At 46.8% G+C, this 17366-nt stretch overlaps 1 protein-coding gene across 2 annotated transcripts in view; it reads left to right on the top strand.

The window, feature by feature from the left end:
* The first annotated feature begins 1474 nt into the window (after positions 1 to 1474).
* TANC2 (tetratricopeptide repeat, ankyrin repeat and coiled-coil containing 2) overlaps positions 1475 to 17366 on the top strand; it is a 287584-nt gene continuing 271692 nt past the window's right edge. For both annotated transcript variants that reach the window (XM_056863337.1, XM_056863338.1), the window contains exon 1: positions 1475 to 1568. In XM_056863337.1, coding sequence (XP_056719315.1) covers positions 1502 to 1568 — 67 coding nt within the window. In that variant the 5' untranslated portion in view covers positions 1475 to 1501. The remainder of the gene's footprint in view (positions 1569 to 17366) is intronic.

The following is a 17366-nucleotide window of genomic DNA, read 5'->3' on the forward strand; positions in this document are numbered from 1 at the left end:
AAAGCTGATAGGAAGAAAGTAGATTCCTTTGAAATGTGATGTTGGAGGAGAGTGTTAAAGATAGGACATTTTGGAGGACACTGATTCATAGGGTCGCCATGACTCAGAAGCAACTTGACGGCACTTAACACACACATAATCTAACAGTCTCGTTCTGTACTAGCTGTAGTTTCTGAACAATTTTCAGGGTCAGCCCCACATATAATATATTACAGTAATCTAGCCTTGAGGTTAAAGAGGCATGAATTAGTATGGCAAGTTAACTGAAGTTTTGTGTTGTTTTAAATGTTGTTACCTTGCCCTGAGCCTGGCCTGGCTGGGAATGAGGGCAGGCTATAACTTTAAAAATAAATAAAATAACTAAAGGGTAGCACCATCAAAATAGGGAGCCAGCTGGTTCAGTCAATATGAAAAAAATGAAAGTGTACTTCTCCAACTTGCTTTTCTAAGAGCAGAGTTGTGTGCAGTGTTATTCTCAGGCTTTCCACCAACTCAGAGAAGTATTAGTATTGACCTCATACAATTGGCCTTCAATACCAGCATTACCTCCATCTTCTTCTGGATTGAGTTTGTTTGTTCTGCCTTAACCACTTGATCACCACTTCCAGGCATGGGCTTATCACCAAGACCATAACTTCTGATGGTTTAGATAAAGAGATGTACACTTAGGTGTCATCTGCATATTGGTGACAGCCACACAAACGTTTCAAACAATCTCCATCAAAGGATGTACATAGATGTCCAGTTTTTCTGTTGAGCCAAGAGATAGGTCATCTATTAGGCTGAAGAGGCACACAGTGTGGTTGATTCCATTTGTTTTGGAAGTCTCAAACCTGAAGAGAGGTGAGTACTCCCTCTTCAACTGGAGAAAGCTCAGCCTGATTTCAGCCTCCAGAGATTGTGGGCAGGAGAGTACTCGGTTGTTCTGGAATGCTCTCAAGTAAAATGAACGTTCATTGTACAGTGTTCTTTCTATCTTGACACATGCTTTTGGGCTGCTGAGCACCTTTGGAGGATATGTAAAATCTGCCTGACTTTGGTGACCTTAAACATTGCTGTCTTCTGTGCTACATATGTGGTCAAGCAACATTACCACCACATACTGATTAAAATCCTTTCTAAAAATTCCCCAAGCCTCTCCTCTGCCTTTTGATATTTTGCTGAGACATTCCCCATGGTCTTCTCTCACTTTCCTCCGGGGACCCATCTTTTTGTGATGCCTCTGGTATGTCTCCTTAACCTTGATTCCAAATATAACAGGTTTAATTATGTGTAACTGCATCAGCCACAAACACACCCTGGCTGTCTTTTGTTTTTGCTTCCTTCCCTCTGGTGCGTCCTGCATTGTTGCTTATAGGTCGTCCTCTCCTGGGGAGTGGTCAGTCCTCTGGCATTTGTTGCCTGTGTAACTCTGCAAGGTGCCATGTTCATTGCTGACACTTGGATACACTTTATTTTTATATTTGTACAGCTTCTGGGGTGTGCTGATTCAAGAACCGTCATGTTCCGGAACAGTCTCAAGATGCTTCTGACAGGTGGGAAATCAAACCGTAAAAACAGATCCAGTGGTAAGTGAATGAAAGATTATCTTGGTGTAGTTGCAGTCACTTCAGCAAATGAAATTCATTTATAGAAACTTGGTGGGCCGGGGTGGGGGCGGAACCACCGTCACGTCTCGCAATCTGGTGGGTACGTTTTGTCATATTAGTGATTTCTGCGCAGTCCCCAGCTTTTTTTGCCAAGCGTTGTAGCAGTAGGGGTTGGATCCAAAGACCTTCTATAGACTGTCTTTCTTCCTGGTTGCAGAAAAACCAGCTGTTTAAAAGTGTTGATACAAAATTTACCAGGATGTTTCCCATCAAACTCCCCACCTTGCTGTGCAGAATGCTAGTTGGTTTGAATGGCAGGCATTTTTTGAGGGGGGAGGGAGAGATTTGGGCTTGTTATTTTAGTCTAGTTTTAACTGGAAGTGAGTTTTATTATTATTGTAAGCCTCCTTGAACCACAAGGAAAGGTGGGATGTAAATATCTTATTAAAAAAATAAAAATTGTTCCAAGGTTTTAAAAAAGGGAGTTATTTTTAACAAAAAAGAGGCAATCAATAGATTTTTAATGACTAATAATGCTGAGCGCCGAAAAAAACCAATGAAACAAAAGGAAAAGTACTCAAGTTATGGGAAGAAAGAATCAGGCAGAGAAAGGAGGTTGGGGAAAAGCAAAACTCGTTCCCCACAGCATAAAAAACACCCACCTTTGCTCTTGGAGAAAATGTTGGTTTTCGTCCCAAGGCACCCATTGTGACTCACTTTTGAATAACATGTATAGAATTTGACTTTTAACGAACTAATGATTTTGTGCTTCAGTTATATAAAGTTCTACCCTAATATATCATGCTGCTTTTTGATTTAAGAAAAATGTAGTAATTCCAAAATGCAGTGCACAAAAGATGCTTTTAAAAAAAATTGCTTTTAGAAGAAATTTATATTCAAATGCTGGTAAAACATGCCAGTGTTATTTTACAAAATGTCCAGATGTCTTGAGTACAGTGTTTTATTTATAACAGATCTATGTTGGTATGTAAAGTTTCTATTTCCTCCCTTGCTAAATATAAATAAAGGGGATTAAATAAAGCATTTTGGTAGAGTTGCAGGACCTGATATTGACTCTAAGCTCTTAATCTGTGAGAGGGACGTGTTGGTTTGTGGATCATTATCATAGTTTGTGTGTTTACTGGACTACTAATTGCATATTTTTGAATTTGACACCTAGATTTCAATGGGTTAGATCAGTGACGGCGAGCCTTTTAGAGACCGAGTGCCCAAACTGCAACCCAAAGCCCACTTATTTATCGCAAAGTGCCGACACGGCAATTTAACCTGAATACTGAGGTTTTAGTTTAGAAAAAACAACTCATATATTAACATCTTTTGCCTTAAAGCAGGGGTGTCCACTCTTTTTTCAAAGAGAGCCAGATTTGATGAAGTGAAGATGCGTGAGGGTCGACCATTTTGCCTGACATTCTTTGAACCATTAAAATTAAATGCAAATTAACTACTTTATGCAAAGTTTATTGCAAACGGCATACTTTTCATTTCGTCACATGGATGACAAATCTAAACAGGTGTTAAATCACTCTGCCTTTTATATCTGAAGGCCAGATGAAAAAAAATCCAGGAAGCTGAAATATATGTCAGGAACATTGTAAAGTACATTACATATTATTGGTAATAAAGGTTGTCTGTCAACTTTTAAGTTCAAAAAATCATGTGAGCGCAGTGCCAGAGGTTTTGGTCTAAGTGTGTTACTAAGTTCCTTAGTAAGACTTCAGCACAATGCTAGAGAGTTGGAATTCATATGCAGATCTGATACTGAGCCTTGGACAGAATAAAAAAATGTTACCAGCTGATAGTAATACCATGCATCTGACAAACTGGGCTGGCTTCAGTAGATAATGCCACAATAGGTGCCACAAGAATTTGTTGTTTTAGCTGCAGCAGATTGCCACTGCTACTCCAGTTAAAAAGGTTCAAATTTATTTATTTGAGTGTGTTTTTCACATGACAAGGGACCAAGTCTACACAGCTTCCAGACTGTATAGGGGCCGTGGCTCAGTGGTAGAGCCTCTGCTTGACACGCAGAAGGTCCCAGGTTCAATCCCCAAAATCTAATGACACATATACAGCCCTGCATATATGTAATATGTGTTATTAGATTCAATTCAGGGCTGTATATGTGTTATATGTGTTATTATATTTTAACCTGTAATAAATCCACATAGACATTGGGCACTGACACAACCTCCCGGCTGTTTTACCTTTACCTGCACAACCCTTGGCCTTGAAAGTTTCCTTCTTTTTTCCTGACCTTGTGGGTATTTAATTCCCTGCCGGGTACACCATGGTGATTCTGAGCAGAAACTCCAGTGCGAACTACAATCATTAGATGCAGGCAACGCACAGTGAGAAAAAACCACCAGGAGAAAGCAGGCTTTTCCAACACACATTTGCCCCCATTCTTGAATCTGCGCCTTGTCGAACCACTAACATTAAAGCACCGAGCTCTTCCGCTGCGACGCTTTCTACCCTTCCATAAAACAGCCGGGGAGCAGAAAATTCGAGCGCCACTTACTTAACATTGGCCACTTAAGCATGGGAAGTTTTGCCCTGGATTTGCCGCTCTCTAGATGCTCATCTTCCACATCTGAATTCTCAAAACTCTGCATGGGGGGGGCTTATTTTTGAGTTTTGAGAACTGGAAAAATGTGCATCTAGAGAGCGGCAAATCCAAGACAATACCTCCCATGCAGAAATGGCCATCCATACACAATTAAGCCTCCTCTTTTAGAAAAAATATTATTCTCTTATGGGGGGGTGGTGCGGTTTCCACAAACTTCCTCTTTTGAGGGAAAAGCTACATTTAAACAACTCCCCTGCGTTCAAAGCCACCCAGCTGTATGTAATGACTTAAAAGGCACGCGACGCCAACTAGAGTGCGACGCGGGCTTCACCTCCCCCTCTCCGAGCGGCACCGACCGGGAACGCTCCCCATGGGTCTATTATTAACATGCTCGGGCAGAGGCGTTTCTTCCTCTCCCACGCGCCGAAAGGCTTCAGAAAGGGCTTGGCGGCTCAGAGCGAGGCGCCCCGTGACGCAGGCCTCGGCCCGGGGTTTTTCTGCCGCCGCACGAGACCCAAGAGTGAGCTGGTGGTCAGGACTGGAGGAAGACGGCCACAGAGCGCCAGGGCTACCGCCACAGACCCGCGCCGCCCCCTCCCTCGACCTTGTACCTGCCAGTCCTCTGGTGAGGTCGATCACTTCCTCAGAGAGGAGATAGTCCACCCTTCTATTCAGGCTTTGCTCTTTTGCACGGCTCTGCCTCCCACCTGCCCTCACCTCCTCCTTCCCTTCCTCTACACGTTTTTCAAGCGCTGCTGCCGGGAGCCGCTGCAACCCGCTCGGCCCCAGCCTCGCCCGGCGGAGAGGGAAGCGGGCGAGGCTGAGCTGGAGCTGCGGCCAGACGCCGGCGAGAGAGGCGGGGCGGGGAGACCCGACAAACAGCTGAGAGAGAGGGAGGCGGCCTGGGGAGGAGCCGACAAACAGCTGAGCTATTGATTTGAGCATAAGAATTTTGTGTTTTCAGAAGAAGGTGCCAGAAGTTATTCTTGGAAGGTGACAGGTTATGCACAGAGAAACCAAACGGCTGGGGGTGAATCCTCACACCCCAGGGCAGGGGTCGGCAGACTCATTAGTCAAAAGAGCCAAATAACAACAGTACAACGACTGAGATTTCTTTTGAGAGCCAAATTTCTTAAACTTAAACTATATAGGTAGGTACACTGTTTATTAACTTAATAAACTTTAATTAAAGTTTTAAGTCTCAATTAAACTATAGGTACACTGAATAAAACTTGATATCATACTTAATAGTGATCTTATTTATTGATAAAAATTAAATTGTAAGTCCCTGCCATTTCCCCCTCTCCGTCTGGAGGCCTCGTCTGGAGGCCTGGTCTACCGCCATAAAAGCCTGTTGGTAGACCTGGCCTCCGGCTGAGTCCCATTGGGAGGCCAGGTCTACCCATTGGCTTTCTTGGCAGTAGACCTGGCCTCCGGAGGCCCATAGAAGCCAATTGGTAGACCTGGCCTCTGAAGGGTGACTTTTTCCCCTCCTCGGAGTCCAGGTCTACCGCCAAGAAAGCCAGTGGGTAGACAAGGCCTCCCAATGGGACTCAGCCGGAGGCCAGGTCTACCAAAGGAAGCCCGCCCGGCCCAACAGCTGATGGGCGGAGGGGGGGCAGGAACCGCCAAACCGCCCGGCCAGCAATCGCGCGGCTAGAGGCTTTAGCCTCCCAACCATTGAGGGCAAGGGAAAGGGGGACCTGGCCATTCTCCACGGTGGGGGGGGGGAGAGACAGTGCGCCCGCTCGCCTGCTCTCTCTCTCTCTCTCTCTCAGGCGTGTCGGTTCCGCAGCCCGGGTGCGAGAGCAGGGGCTCCAAACCAAGTTCGGAGAGCCGCACTCAGCGGGCCAAAGAGCCGCATGCGGCTCGGGAGCCGCAGTTTGCAGACCCCTGCCCCAGGGTAACCAGCACCACCAGTCTCTGTAACTAACCCTTTAGCCAAGAGACCAAGGGACAGAAGCTCTAGCCTTTACGAATGTTCATCAGGAAGTCAGCCCTGCAAGATGGAACACTTGGAAGCTGAGTTCCACAAAACAATTACTCTGGTTGCTGTTGCCAATAAAGGGCTGAAGTACTGGAGTCAGATTGCAGTCCCCAAACCCAAGAACACCACAAAATATAATTAATAAGGGTAAAGGAATGTGCAGAGGTAGACAATAGAAGAGCAGTGAATAGCAAGGATAAAATAATAAAAGCTAAATATCTAACCTAAGGCACTTGTACAAGCATTGGTCTTCTAATCTAGATGTCACCTGATCAGTCTGAGTCCAGTTTCAAAGTCCATGGCAGGTGTTCTGGCCAGCGCCCTAATTTGGAATCAAGAGGTGACCCAAAGGCAGGTATAATCCAGACAAAGGGCACAGACTAGAATGAGGGATCCCCCTTTATCTCAAACTGTCTGGATTGGCATGATTCTAGCTGACCAATCAGATGCGTTGCTAACCAGGCAATCTTAACTAATCAGGTGTGTTGCTACCATGAGACCATGTACTCTGCTTGATGTTTTAGAACTATACTTCGAGGCTCTGGAACTTTGCAGGGAATCTGGCCTACATGGCTTAACTTCCTGCTTCTTCTCCTAGTTGGAAGAAATGTGGCTGAGATGATTTTGGAAAACGATCTGACTATACTTGCAAGTCAACTTGAGAATCAGTTTGGATTTACATCTGACACCAGTTAGTGGAGCAGTGCTCATATTTTAATACCTCTTGCCATTTTTAGAAGTTTTCCACCTTGCAAAATGTTAACTGTATGATTTTTTTTTGTAATAAATATTTTCTATTTTTTGAATTAAAAAAGACCATGTACTCTGCAGCTGTACATAGGCCCGATTAAGCAAGCCACCTTCCCCCCACCTGGGGGACCTTGTACTAACGAGAGATGGAATGTGTAGGTGAAACTCCCTCCTGGCTCCTGGCCTTGAGATCTCCAGGCTCCATGACTTGACTGGGCACCTGTGTCCCTCGCTTCCTCCTTACCTTGTTCTCTGAAGCTGCAGTCAGCAAGCATGACCTTGAATTCACAGAGAGAAGCTCCTGAATCAATGTTCCTGAAAAGCCAAGAGACTGCTAGGCAAGCCAGTCTATTTATAGGTATAGTCTGTTTCTTCATGATGTTGTTTTCCAGGAAATAGTTTTACTAGGCCTCTTGTTTGGCACTAGCCTGGCATGGATTCTTCTTTTCCCTATAGCAAACTGACAGTAGAAGTGTGTGATGTTTCGCTCATTTATTTGTCACAATTTGTACATGGCCTGTTGATCAGGACCGTCAGCCAATTGTATACTCTCAGTCTAATCTGCCTCACAGGGTTGTTATGAGGGTGAAATGGAGGTGAGGAGAACAATATAAGCTGCGTTGGGTCCCCGACAGACTATAAATGAAGTAAATAAATTAGAGGCTTATAGGGGAGGTTCCTTTAGGTTTTCTCAAGGCTCACGGGTCAGCCCACACTCAGGGTGGCTATTGGTCTCTCCAGGACACTGAACTGTGGGCAGCACAAGCAGCCCTGTTGCCTGCTGCATTAAGCCTTTCCCTTCTTACTGAGGAGTGACCAGCAGCCTGTCAGCAAGAGGATGGTCTTGGGTCCCTGCTTAATTTATACCAAATAAAATGGAAACTGTGTCATCGTCATCGATAAAATTTATTGTCTGTGGCCGAAGGCCATCACAATCCACCATACGAAACATTAAAATAACATTAAATTACTTTAAAACAGTCTGACCCACAAGAAACTAGTATTTATGTTAAGTTTCCTGATTAAAAACAGCTTTAGCTCAGATTTTCTTAGCTGCTAAAGCAAAGAGTGACACTTTATAGGAAACATCAGGATTGGCATCTGATAGGAGAAAGAGCAGCTTTTCTGGATCTGGAGAAAGATTTAGTCCCTTTAGAAACGCTCTGAGAAATTTAGATCTGGGCTCTGTGTAAAGAGGACAGAATAAGGTGTAATGAATTAGGTCCTCTGGAGCGGCTCTACAAATACATAGGCGAGAGGTCCGGGAGTAACGTCCAGCTATCCAAGCCGGAGGGAGGTAAAAGCGATTCTGAGGTTATGGAAGGGGATACTGACCAGGTATGAAGCTCTGACATGATCCCTTTTAAACTGTTTAAACAGTGGTGAGAATTTGGACTGCGAGATTGATTGCCTGTCTGATGCAGCATCACACTTCAGCACCCAGTCCCAAATGTTGGTACCTGCTGTGGGGACAGCCTGGGTGTCATCTGATATGGAGTAGCAATGCAGGATGTTGTTAGAGCAGGCTAGCTTGTTGGTATCATTTTGCACCATCAATTTAAAACACTGCCTGCGATGTAAATTGGTGGTGTCACTACTTTGCTTTCTCCAAGATCTTAACAGGGCTAAGTGAACACGGGCCCTGATTGAGGGCAGACTGCTTGCATCAGGGCTGCAGGGCTGCCTCTGGGTAAGGCTAGAATTCTCCTCAAGAAGGTGATTTTGGATAGACTCCAGGTTTGTGACCAGATAATCCTTCCAGCCCCAAACCTCTGCACCATACAAAAGTTGGGGAACCGCCTTACTTTGATAAAGTTTCAGAGCTGGGTCAATCAAGAATCCCCCTTTTATAGAATAAAATTTCAGAATAGCCCCTATGGATCTTAAGACTATGGCTCTGGTAATTGCCAAATGAGCCCTGCAGGTTAAAATTTCATGGAACGTCATCCCTAGATATTTGAAGGTGCTGGATTGCTCTATAGTTGGTCTATGGACCACTTAAACTTGCGAGGCTTTTTCCTAAAGACCATCACTTTGGTCTTAGCATAGTTGATTCTTAAGGCGTCTTCTTTACAGTAATCCCCTAGTTTGTGCAACAAATGGAAACTGTGGCTAATCAGCTTGTGGCCTTTTTATACTCAGCTCATTGTATAAATCTTGTCCTTTGTCCTCTCCGCTTTCCCATCATCTCTTAAAAGCAATTGTTCTTGTTAAAGCCATTTTTAAAATTTCATTTATAGTCCACCGTTCTCAATGAGACTCAACATGAATTACACAATGCAGTCAGACAGCATAAAGTATCCAATAAACAAAGCTATAGAAGTTAGGTTACAGAACAGGAAAAATGCAGCAAAAACCTATCCATGCATCTGCTTGCCGGCTTAGTATTTGAAGCAGAATTCAAATATATATTATGATATTTAGATAGCATAAGTCTTCCATTTGGTATCCATCTAGTTTTATGTTGGGAGCCCCCCCCCTGTTTTGGTCAGTTTTGTTGGCATCACTTTCCTGCAGTTTTTTTTTCCTTCTGTGCATGCTGCCATATTTTTCTTCTCTTCCCAGCTCAAACATCAAGTTATATTATCAAATGATAGTCCGACATACACAACAGTGGTAGGGAACATGGTCTTCTAGATATTGTGGGGGGGGGGATATTATGCTCTTCTGTGCATTGTATATGTTGCAGTTCCCAACCATTTGGGGACTGCAGACTCCTTTGGGGTTTTGAGAGTGGGCAGTGAGCACCTCCCCAGAATGGTTATCACGGGAGGCAGAGCCAAATGGAGTACCTCCCTCTGGGAAGAAGGAAATCCTGGCAGGGGAATGAAACCACACCCTAAGGAAAGCACAGGTGTTTACCGGTCCTTAGGATCCTTCAGTGGAAAACCCTTTCATTTGAAAGAGGGCAGCCAATATCAAGCCCTGCCTCGTGATTGGCTGCCCTCTTGGCAGTTGTCAAGGGAAGAACTGGAGGGAAGAGTTCCGTTGGGAAACCCTGGAAACCTGGTGTGGTTGACATAACAGTTTTGCATATTTCAATTTTTTTCTGCATAAATGGCACTGCAATGTGGTAAGCCAAAACTGGAAACTCTGTATTGGGTTTAACGGGGGTTCTTTGAAGGGAGTGAAGATAGGAGATTTGCTCGAGCAGAGCAGCATTTTAGGCTCTGAAGGTTCCTGCCCTGCTGGATCAGATCCAGGATCCAGGCACCAGCAGCCAGCCATGCGTCTGTCTGCAGAGAACAGCCGTTGTCCGCTGTTTGTTGACTCTGTTTGGCATTGAGACAATGTGAGGAGGGTGGCATGTGGCTGGTAGTGGCTAGTGCAAACAAGAAGTAAGGCTGGTTTTCTCTCCTTGCCCCCAGCCGGATAAATATCTAAGACTGCATAATCATGCATAAGTAAACAGAGCAGGTTATATACACTTTGCTTTTAACTGTATGGAACACATTTTCCAGAGTTTCAAAGACCAGTAGGGATGGAACTATTGTTAAGCAATTTTTGCACACTTGTGCCTGTAAAATTCAACAGCTGAATACTTCATGTTCTTGTATATTTATAGTAACAAATCATGTAATGTTTATATGGTGCTGATGATGAACCAGTAAAGGAAGTACAAGTATACTGGAGGTTGTGCATATAGCTGATTTGTAAAAAGTGTCCTTTGCATCTAGTATTGTATTGATTATTTTGTTGCTTTACTGTACACAAGTATTATTTTTTAAACTCTTATTAGTTTAAAAAATCCCTCATGTATTTATTCTCTTATTCAATTTAGCTTAATATCAGTATGTACATTATTTATCAATATTAACCATTCCAAGATATCACCATGCCTTCCCCACCCTTCTAAGCCCTTTGGACCCCTTCTTCGATGCACACTGAAGCGGGTCAGTGCCTTTCGAGTGACTATGCTCTTAGAATTGACCCCTTCCTGAGAAGTGGTATGTCATCTTAATTCAGATAGTCACCTACTAAGCTGGACTCAACTACTTTACTCACTTTAAAAAAGCAAGTCTTTTTATTGATATACTCCAATGTAATTGTGTATATATATGTGTATATGCAAGTATTACAAAGTCCTAATATTCAGTAACAATGTATAGTAGCAATGTATACAGTAAAGCAAGCAAGTTCTACATACTATTCAGTTTTAAAATCCAACACTTAAAATGTAACAGTCAAATAAGTCTGATTTATTGGTTCTTGTAGGTTATCCGGGCTGTGTGACCGTGGTCTTGGTATTTTCTTTCCTAACGTTTCGCCAGCAGCTGTGGCAGGCATCTTCAGAAGAGTAACACTGAAGGACAGTGTTACTCCTCTGAAGATGCCTGCCACAGCTGCTGGCGAAACGTCAGGAAAGAAAATACCAAGACCACGGTCACACAGCCCGGATAACCTACAAGAACCAATGAACTCTGACCGTGAAAGCCTTCGACAATATTTTGAACGCCTCTACGGGGAGGAAATATTTCAACAGACCCGGAGATTGGAAACACTTTGGAACAAGTCTGATTTAGTTCAAAGTATCTAATTCACACTCTATAATAATATATTTGTAAAGCCATATATCTCTTCTTGAGACCCTCTGAGAGAGGTCTGAAGTACTAGCCTTTCTGTGCCTGTATTTATACTGTTTCGGTCACCTTATGGATGTGAAACCAATTCTCAATGTATGTGAAACTGATTCTCAATGAAGAGACAGTTTTACTGTACATGCTCAGTAGCCTTGTCAGGAGTGGGCCTGTTCTCGACGCTTCTCGACTCTCTGGGTTGTTTTGCATTTCTCGCAGCTTCTCACAGCTGCTTTGCTTTGCTCGTCTCAGCCAAGGATTATTGATCTAATGGATATTTTATCTCGGGCATTCCTTCTGACTCTTCTTCCATGGGAGAAGGGGTTGCCATGCCAACCTACACTATCTGCTATGCCAATATATGTTACTGAATTGAACCAGCCAGCCATTCCTGGCTTAGTTTTATGCAAGCTCTGTTTACCTGCATGATTTCCAATAAAGTCAACTTGCCTTAGGACCACCTGCCTGGGTTGTTGCTTTTGGGGATTCTACGGACCAAGGGCTTACATTAAGCAAGGAATCATCTTTTAACCTGCATGGCTGGAGCCGCGGAGGGTTCGCCTACATCTCAGGTGGAGGTCACGTCTCCCCGAGTACGGGTCCACGTCTGGAATCCTGGAGGACTTAACCCGTTGGGCCCTTTTTTTCATTCATTCATAAACCTTTAATGGCATATAAATTGTTACAATTGATACGAACAATGGTCATAAATCTTAAAACCGATAAGATAAAATCATAGCCAGTAACATCAGATATCAGAGGTTATACGTTTTTGGACATTTAGCACTTCTAATAAAAAATTGGCGACATCCACAGTAACCTCTGGAACTGAATCATTCATTAAAAATTGACATTTAACTTTATTAGACAGGTAAAACTTGGGATGTAACCAGTTTTTTAACCATTTTCTACGTTGGGCCCTTTTGTTGGGTACATCTGCCTTCCCAGACTACCCTACTCTGCCGCATGATGTGCTCGTGGAAGCTCTGCAGACTGATGTGGAAATTAACCACCTAGTTGGACTTCTTCGGCTTCAGTGGCGCTGCCTTACGGAAACGACGCCCTGGACATCTGAGGACGTTGACCGTGAAGCCCGTCACGATCTCTTAGCCCTGGACGGACTATTGGAAGGGCTAAAGCCGAACTTTTACAGCTCCGACAGGGCTCAACCCCAGTTCGGGAATTCGCTGACGAGTTTCAACGACTCACCAGTAAAATAGTGGACTGGCCTGAAGCAACCCGCATACACTATTTCCGGGAGGCCTTACACCCTGACATTTTGAACTGGGCATATATGCGAAGGGATCCTGACATCTTGGAGGATTGGATCCTGCTGGCGGAAGAGGTGGAAAGCCGCCTCCAGTTCATCTCTCTGGTTCGGCGCCGGACCAAAGAGGGGAGCAGTCAAAAGCCTCCCTCTAAGGGTTCAACGCCCAACCCGCGGAGACCAATGCGACCCTCTCAAGACCGCGAACCCCGGTTTCAGAGGGGAGCCTGTCTCGTTTGCGGCACCATGGGCCACTTCGCATCAGCCTGCCCGCGTTGTCCAGACCTCCCTCTTCCTCCTCATCCGGAAGGACCTCCCCGGGCCCGGGGGCGACCTCAATCGGGGGGTAGAGGCAGCCAACCCCTGAGAGGAGTCTGGGACTGGCTCCTCCGCCTTTCCCCCCCGCTCTCGCTGAAAGGTTTCTCCCCCCCTTTCTGTGACTGTCTCGGGAAGATCTCCTGGGATCGCCAGGGATGGGGGGGGTACAGGCAGCCTTCTCCTAAGGGGGTTCTGGGACTAGCTCCCTCGCCGCTGCACGGGCTTGGGCTCTGGTCAAAACCCCCGCGCTTGTCCCCTCCGGTTCCAAGCCCAGGTGTTCCCGGGTAAAAAGGGATCCCACCGGCCATTCGACCTTACAGTCATATTGCGGCATCCGGGATAGCCCGTCGGCCAAGCAGTTTTCCTTCCCCGCCATGTGTTTAATGCTGAAACGGAACTTGGAGAAAAAGTGCCCAGCGAAGCTGTTTGGCCAATAGCTTCCTCTGACCCAATATAGCCTCAAGATTCCGGTGGTCCGTCCAAACCTCGAAAGGCTCCGCCTCCTCCTCTAGGAATTTCTGCCAGACCGTAAGGGCATGCTTGATAGCCATGGCCTCCTTTTCCCCAATCGGCCAGTTTAGCTTGGGGCCAGAGTACTTCCTAGAAAAATAGGCACAGGGTCTAAGCACCCCTTGGTCATCCCTCTGAAGGAGCGCACCTCCCATGGCCTTCTCCGAGGTGTCTACTTGGAGGGTGAACAGCTTCAAACAATCCGGGTGAGCCAGAATGGGCTCGGAGGTAAAACGCTCTTTCAGAGTCTCGAATGCCGCCTGACACCGGTCAGTCCATGGCACTTGGTATTGCACAAAGGTAGCCTCCTGCCCCTTCCCCTTAGTCTTGAGCAGATTGGTGATTGGTAAGGCTACCTTGGCAAAGTCCTGCATAAAATTCCTATAAAAAATTGCGAACCCCAAGAACTGCTGAACCTGCTTGCGAGTTCTGGGGGGCTCCCACTCCCTGACTGCCTGGACCTTCTCGGGGTCCATGATCAAACCTTGGGGGGACACAACATACCCGAGAAAGGACAATTGGCTCTGATTGAATGCACATTTCGAAAGCTTGGCATAGAAATGGTTGTCCCTTAAACGACGCAAAACCTCCCGCACCAAATTCCGGTGTTCCTCGGGATCCCTGGAGTAGATCAGAATATCGTCCAGATAAATGATTACACCTTTAAACAGTAGATCATGCAGGACCTCATTGATTAATTGCATGAAGCACGACGGTACCCCCGATAGACTGAATGGCATAACCATGAATTCAAATAACCCATAACAAGAAAAAGCCATTTTTGCTTCATCTCCCTCCTTAATACGGACCCGGTAGTAAGCTTCCGCCAGGTCAAGTTTCGAGAAAACACAGCCCTCCTGGAGAGCACTCAGGAGGTCCGGAATTAAAGGGATGGGGTAAGCGTTAGTCTCAGTAATTGTGTTACGTCCCCTATAGTCCACACACTGCCTGAGATCAGATGTCCCTTTCAAAGAAGCAGGGAGACGAGAACGTGGCCTTGGATGACCGTATGAACCCCCGCTCCAAGTTCTTGTCCAGGAATTCCCGCAGTACCGCCTTCTCTTGGGGGCCCATGGGAAAGACCCGGGCTTTGGATGGCTTAATGTCTTTAGTAAGTTCTATGGCACAGTCCGTCTTGTGGTGAGGTGGTAATAAGTCACAGTCAGTCCCCTCAAACACATCCGCAAAGTCACTATACTCCAGGGGCTGCGTGAGTGCCTCAAACGTAGCGGCATCTCCTCCTTCGCCTCCAGGTATGTTGTCCCGGCTGTGCCTCTCGCATTGGGGGGCCCCAAACACTATCCGCCGCTGTTCCCAGTCGATACTAGGGTTGTGTCCCGCCAGCCAGTTGCTACCGAGAACCATCGGATAAGAGATCTTAGGCACTACCGTGAAGTGGATCTGTTCCCAGTGGTCCCCCACCCCCAGCAACACCTTGCGGGAGCACAAATGGACTGGACCCCCCGTAGATCACTCCCATCCATCTGATGGAAATGCAAGGGCTGGTCCAGTTCTAGAGTTCAGACCGTCAGGCGTTCCACCACAGCCTGATCTATTAAAGTCCGGGAGCACCCGGAGTCCAGGATAGCAACAACAGCAACAGGTTCCCCTCCCCGGCGGTTCCGCAACACAATAGGCAGCAGTAAAGTTTCCCCCTGGTCACTCACCTTACTTGGAGCCGGTTTGGAATCTTCCGAGGGTGCCCTCCGTGCCTTCTCGCTCACAGAAGGCTGTCCTCGTTTTTGGCCGGTGAGGGGTCTCTGGAGAGGCCTTGAGGGCTAAGGCTGTACGGACCAGATGCCGGTTCCGCTTGAAGGGCCACCGCTCCACGTCGGCTGGCTGTCCCCTCTGCTCTTCTCCGATCCAGGGTCCTAGTCAGGGTAGTCTCCCGTTCTCGGGACGCTCGGTTGCCTGACAACTCCGCCGATGTGCTGGTGCATTTCGCCATGAAATGGCACATCCTCCTGCACTGGAGACATGCTCCTTCCTTGAAACGGCGCGCCTTTTCCAGGCTGAAGCCCCCTCAGTTCCTTCCGTCTTGCTGCGGTTCCGCTGCATTGCCCCCTTTGGCGGGACCCGCGGGGGGCTCCTTTGACGGGCGATCTTTGGAGTACTGGAGGATCTGCTTACGATTCTCCACTAAGGCCGCCAGTTTAATCCATTCTTCTACCGACTCTGGGTCTCCCAGGGTCAGGCAGCCGTCCAGCACTTCCCAACGCAGTCCTTCGCGAAAGTGCTGAACCTTGGTGGACTCACTCCATTCCCTTATCTTACAGGATAGGGATTGAAAGTCCTGGGCATACTCAATTATGGAGCGGGCCCCCTGTTTCAAACGACACATGGCAATCTTGGTTTTCTCCCCCCTATGAGGGTCTTCAAAACGGCGTCGCAGAGCAGACAAAAATTCATCCAGGGACCTCAAGACCCCGGGCATAGTCTCTGCCACCGTCACTGCCCATTCCACCGCCACTTTCTCCAGTATGCTGATCACGTACCTGACCCGGGCTTCCTCCGAGGGAAAAGTCTCCCCTTGGTCCTTCATGAACCCAGAGACTTGGAGTAGGAAATGGGGTAACTGTGCGCTGGATCCGTCAAAGGACACCTTCAGATCCCTGGCAGTAGGGCGCCTGGGTAAGGGCGCCTCTCCACAGACGGGTGGTTCAGCGGCGGGCAGCGAGCTGGCTCGGGGTTGCTATGAGGGCTTTCTGAGATCCCTCACTGCCCCCAAAACTGCAGCCAAGTCCCTTTGCAGAATGCTCATCTGTGCCTGTAGGTCCCGGTTCTGTAGAGCCAGCGCCTGATTCTGTCCGCGTAGCAGGATGACTTCCTCCGTGGCAATGGGGGCTGGGGTGACTGGAGCGTGGGTGATCGAGGGTCCTTCCAACCATTCCCTAGGAATGACCTCCCGGCTTTGCTCTTCCCCCTCTCTGTACCAATCGGTTAGCGGTCCTCAGTACAACCCGCCCCAAGGTTCCGACACTGCCCATTCACTGGCCCCAATTCTCCGTCGCTGCTCGGCTTGCATGGGTAAGTAGGTCCATGTCGGCATCCCAGGGAAATCGGTAAGCCCGGGTGAGCTCTGCTCCGGGGTCGCTTCTTCCTGGCCAACATCAATATCAATAACGGTCTGACGAAGGTCCTCTCCCGCGGAGAGCGGATTTGAGGATCTTGCAGACATACTAATACTAACTTTTCACTAGACAAAAAAATAAATAAATAAACTAAAATAAAAATAAAGAGGAAGGCTAAGGAAAACTGGGATTCTGACCTACTGTCAGGACTTCAGGACTTCATTGCATATCAGTAATAATAAACTTCACTCCAGACGGTGCAGCAAGTTAAAAGTTTTATTAAGAAGGCAAAACGAGTTCAGTAGGTCCATACAAACTTAAGGTCAGAATACAGATGGGGGAAAATACTGGTCATCTTTATAGGGAACTACACATAATGGCGGAACACAAAAGGATGAGATGCAGCAGAGCTGTTTTGAATGGGAAAGGATACAAGTTTACAATAAGGAAGTATTTGCCGGTAATTACCCATTACGAGACATACTGGTGAAATTGACTAGTAAAGGACTGGGCGATTTCTCGGGCTCCCAGGCATAGTCCTGCGGCTCCAGCTAGCTCACAGCAGATGTCTGTTGAAACGCTAATGCCGAGCGAGAGAAAGAATGAGCACGGGGGGGGGGGGGAGGAGAGAACAGAGCTTGCTTATCCGGTCCCGAATGGAAGCCCTTGCTGACACCTCTCCGGGCAGGCACAGCGAGCCCCCCCCCCCA

This window comes from Euleptes europaea, chromosome 18 (assembly GCF_029931775.1).
Source record: "Euleptes europaea isolate rEulEur1 chromosome 18, rEulEur1.hap1, whole genome shotgun sequence".
In the NCBI taxonomy this organism is placed as follows: Eukaryota; Metazoa; Chordata; class Lepidosauria; order Squamata; family Sphaerodactylidae; genus Euleptes; species Euleptes europaea.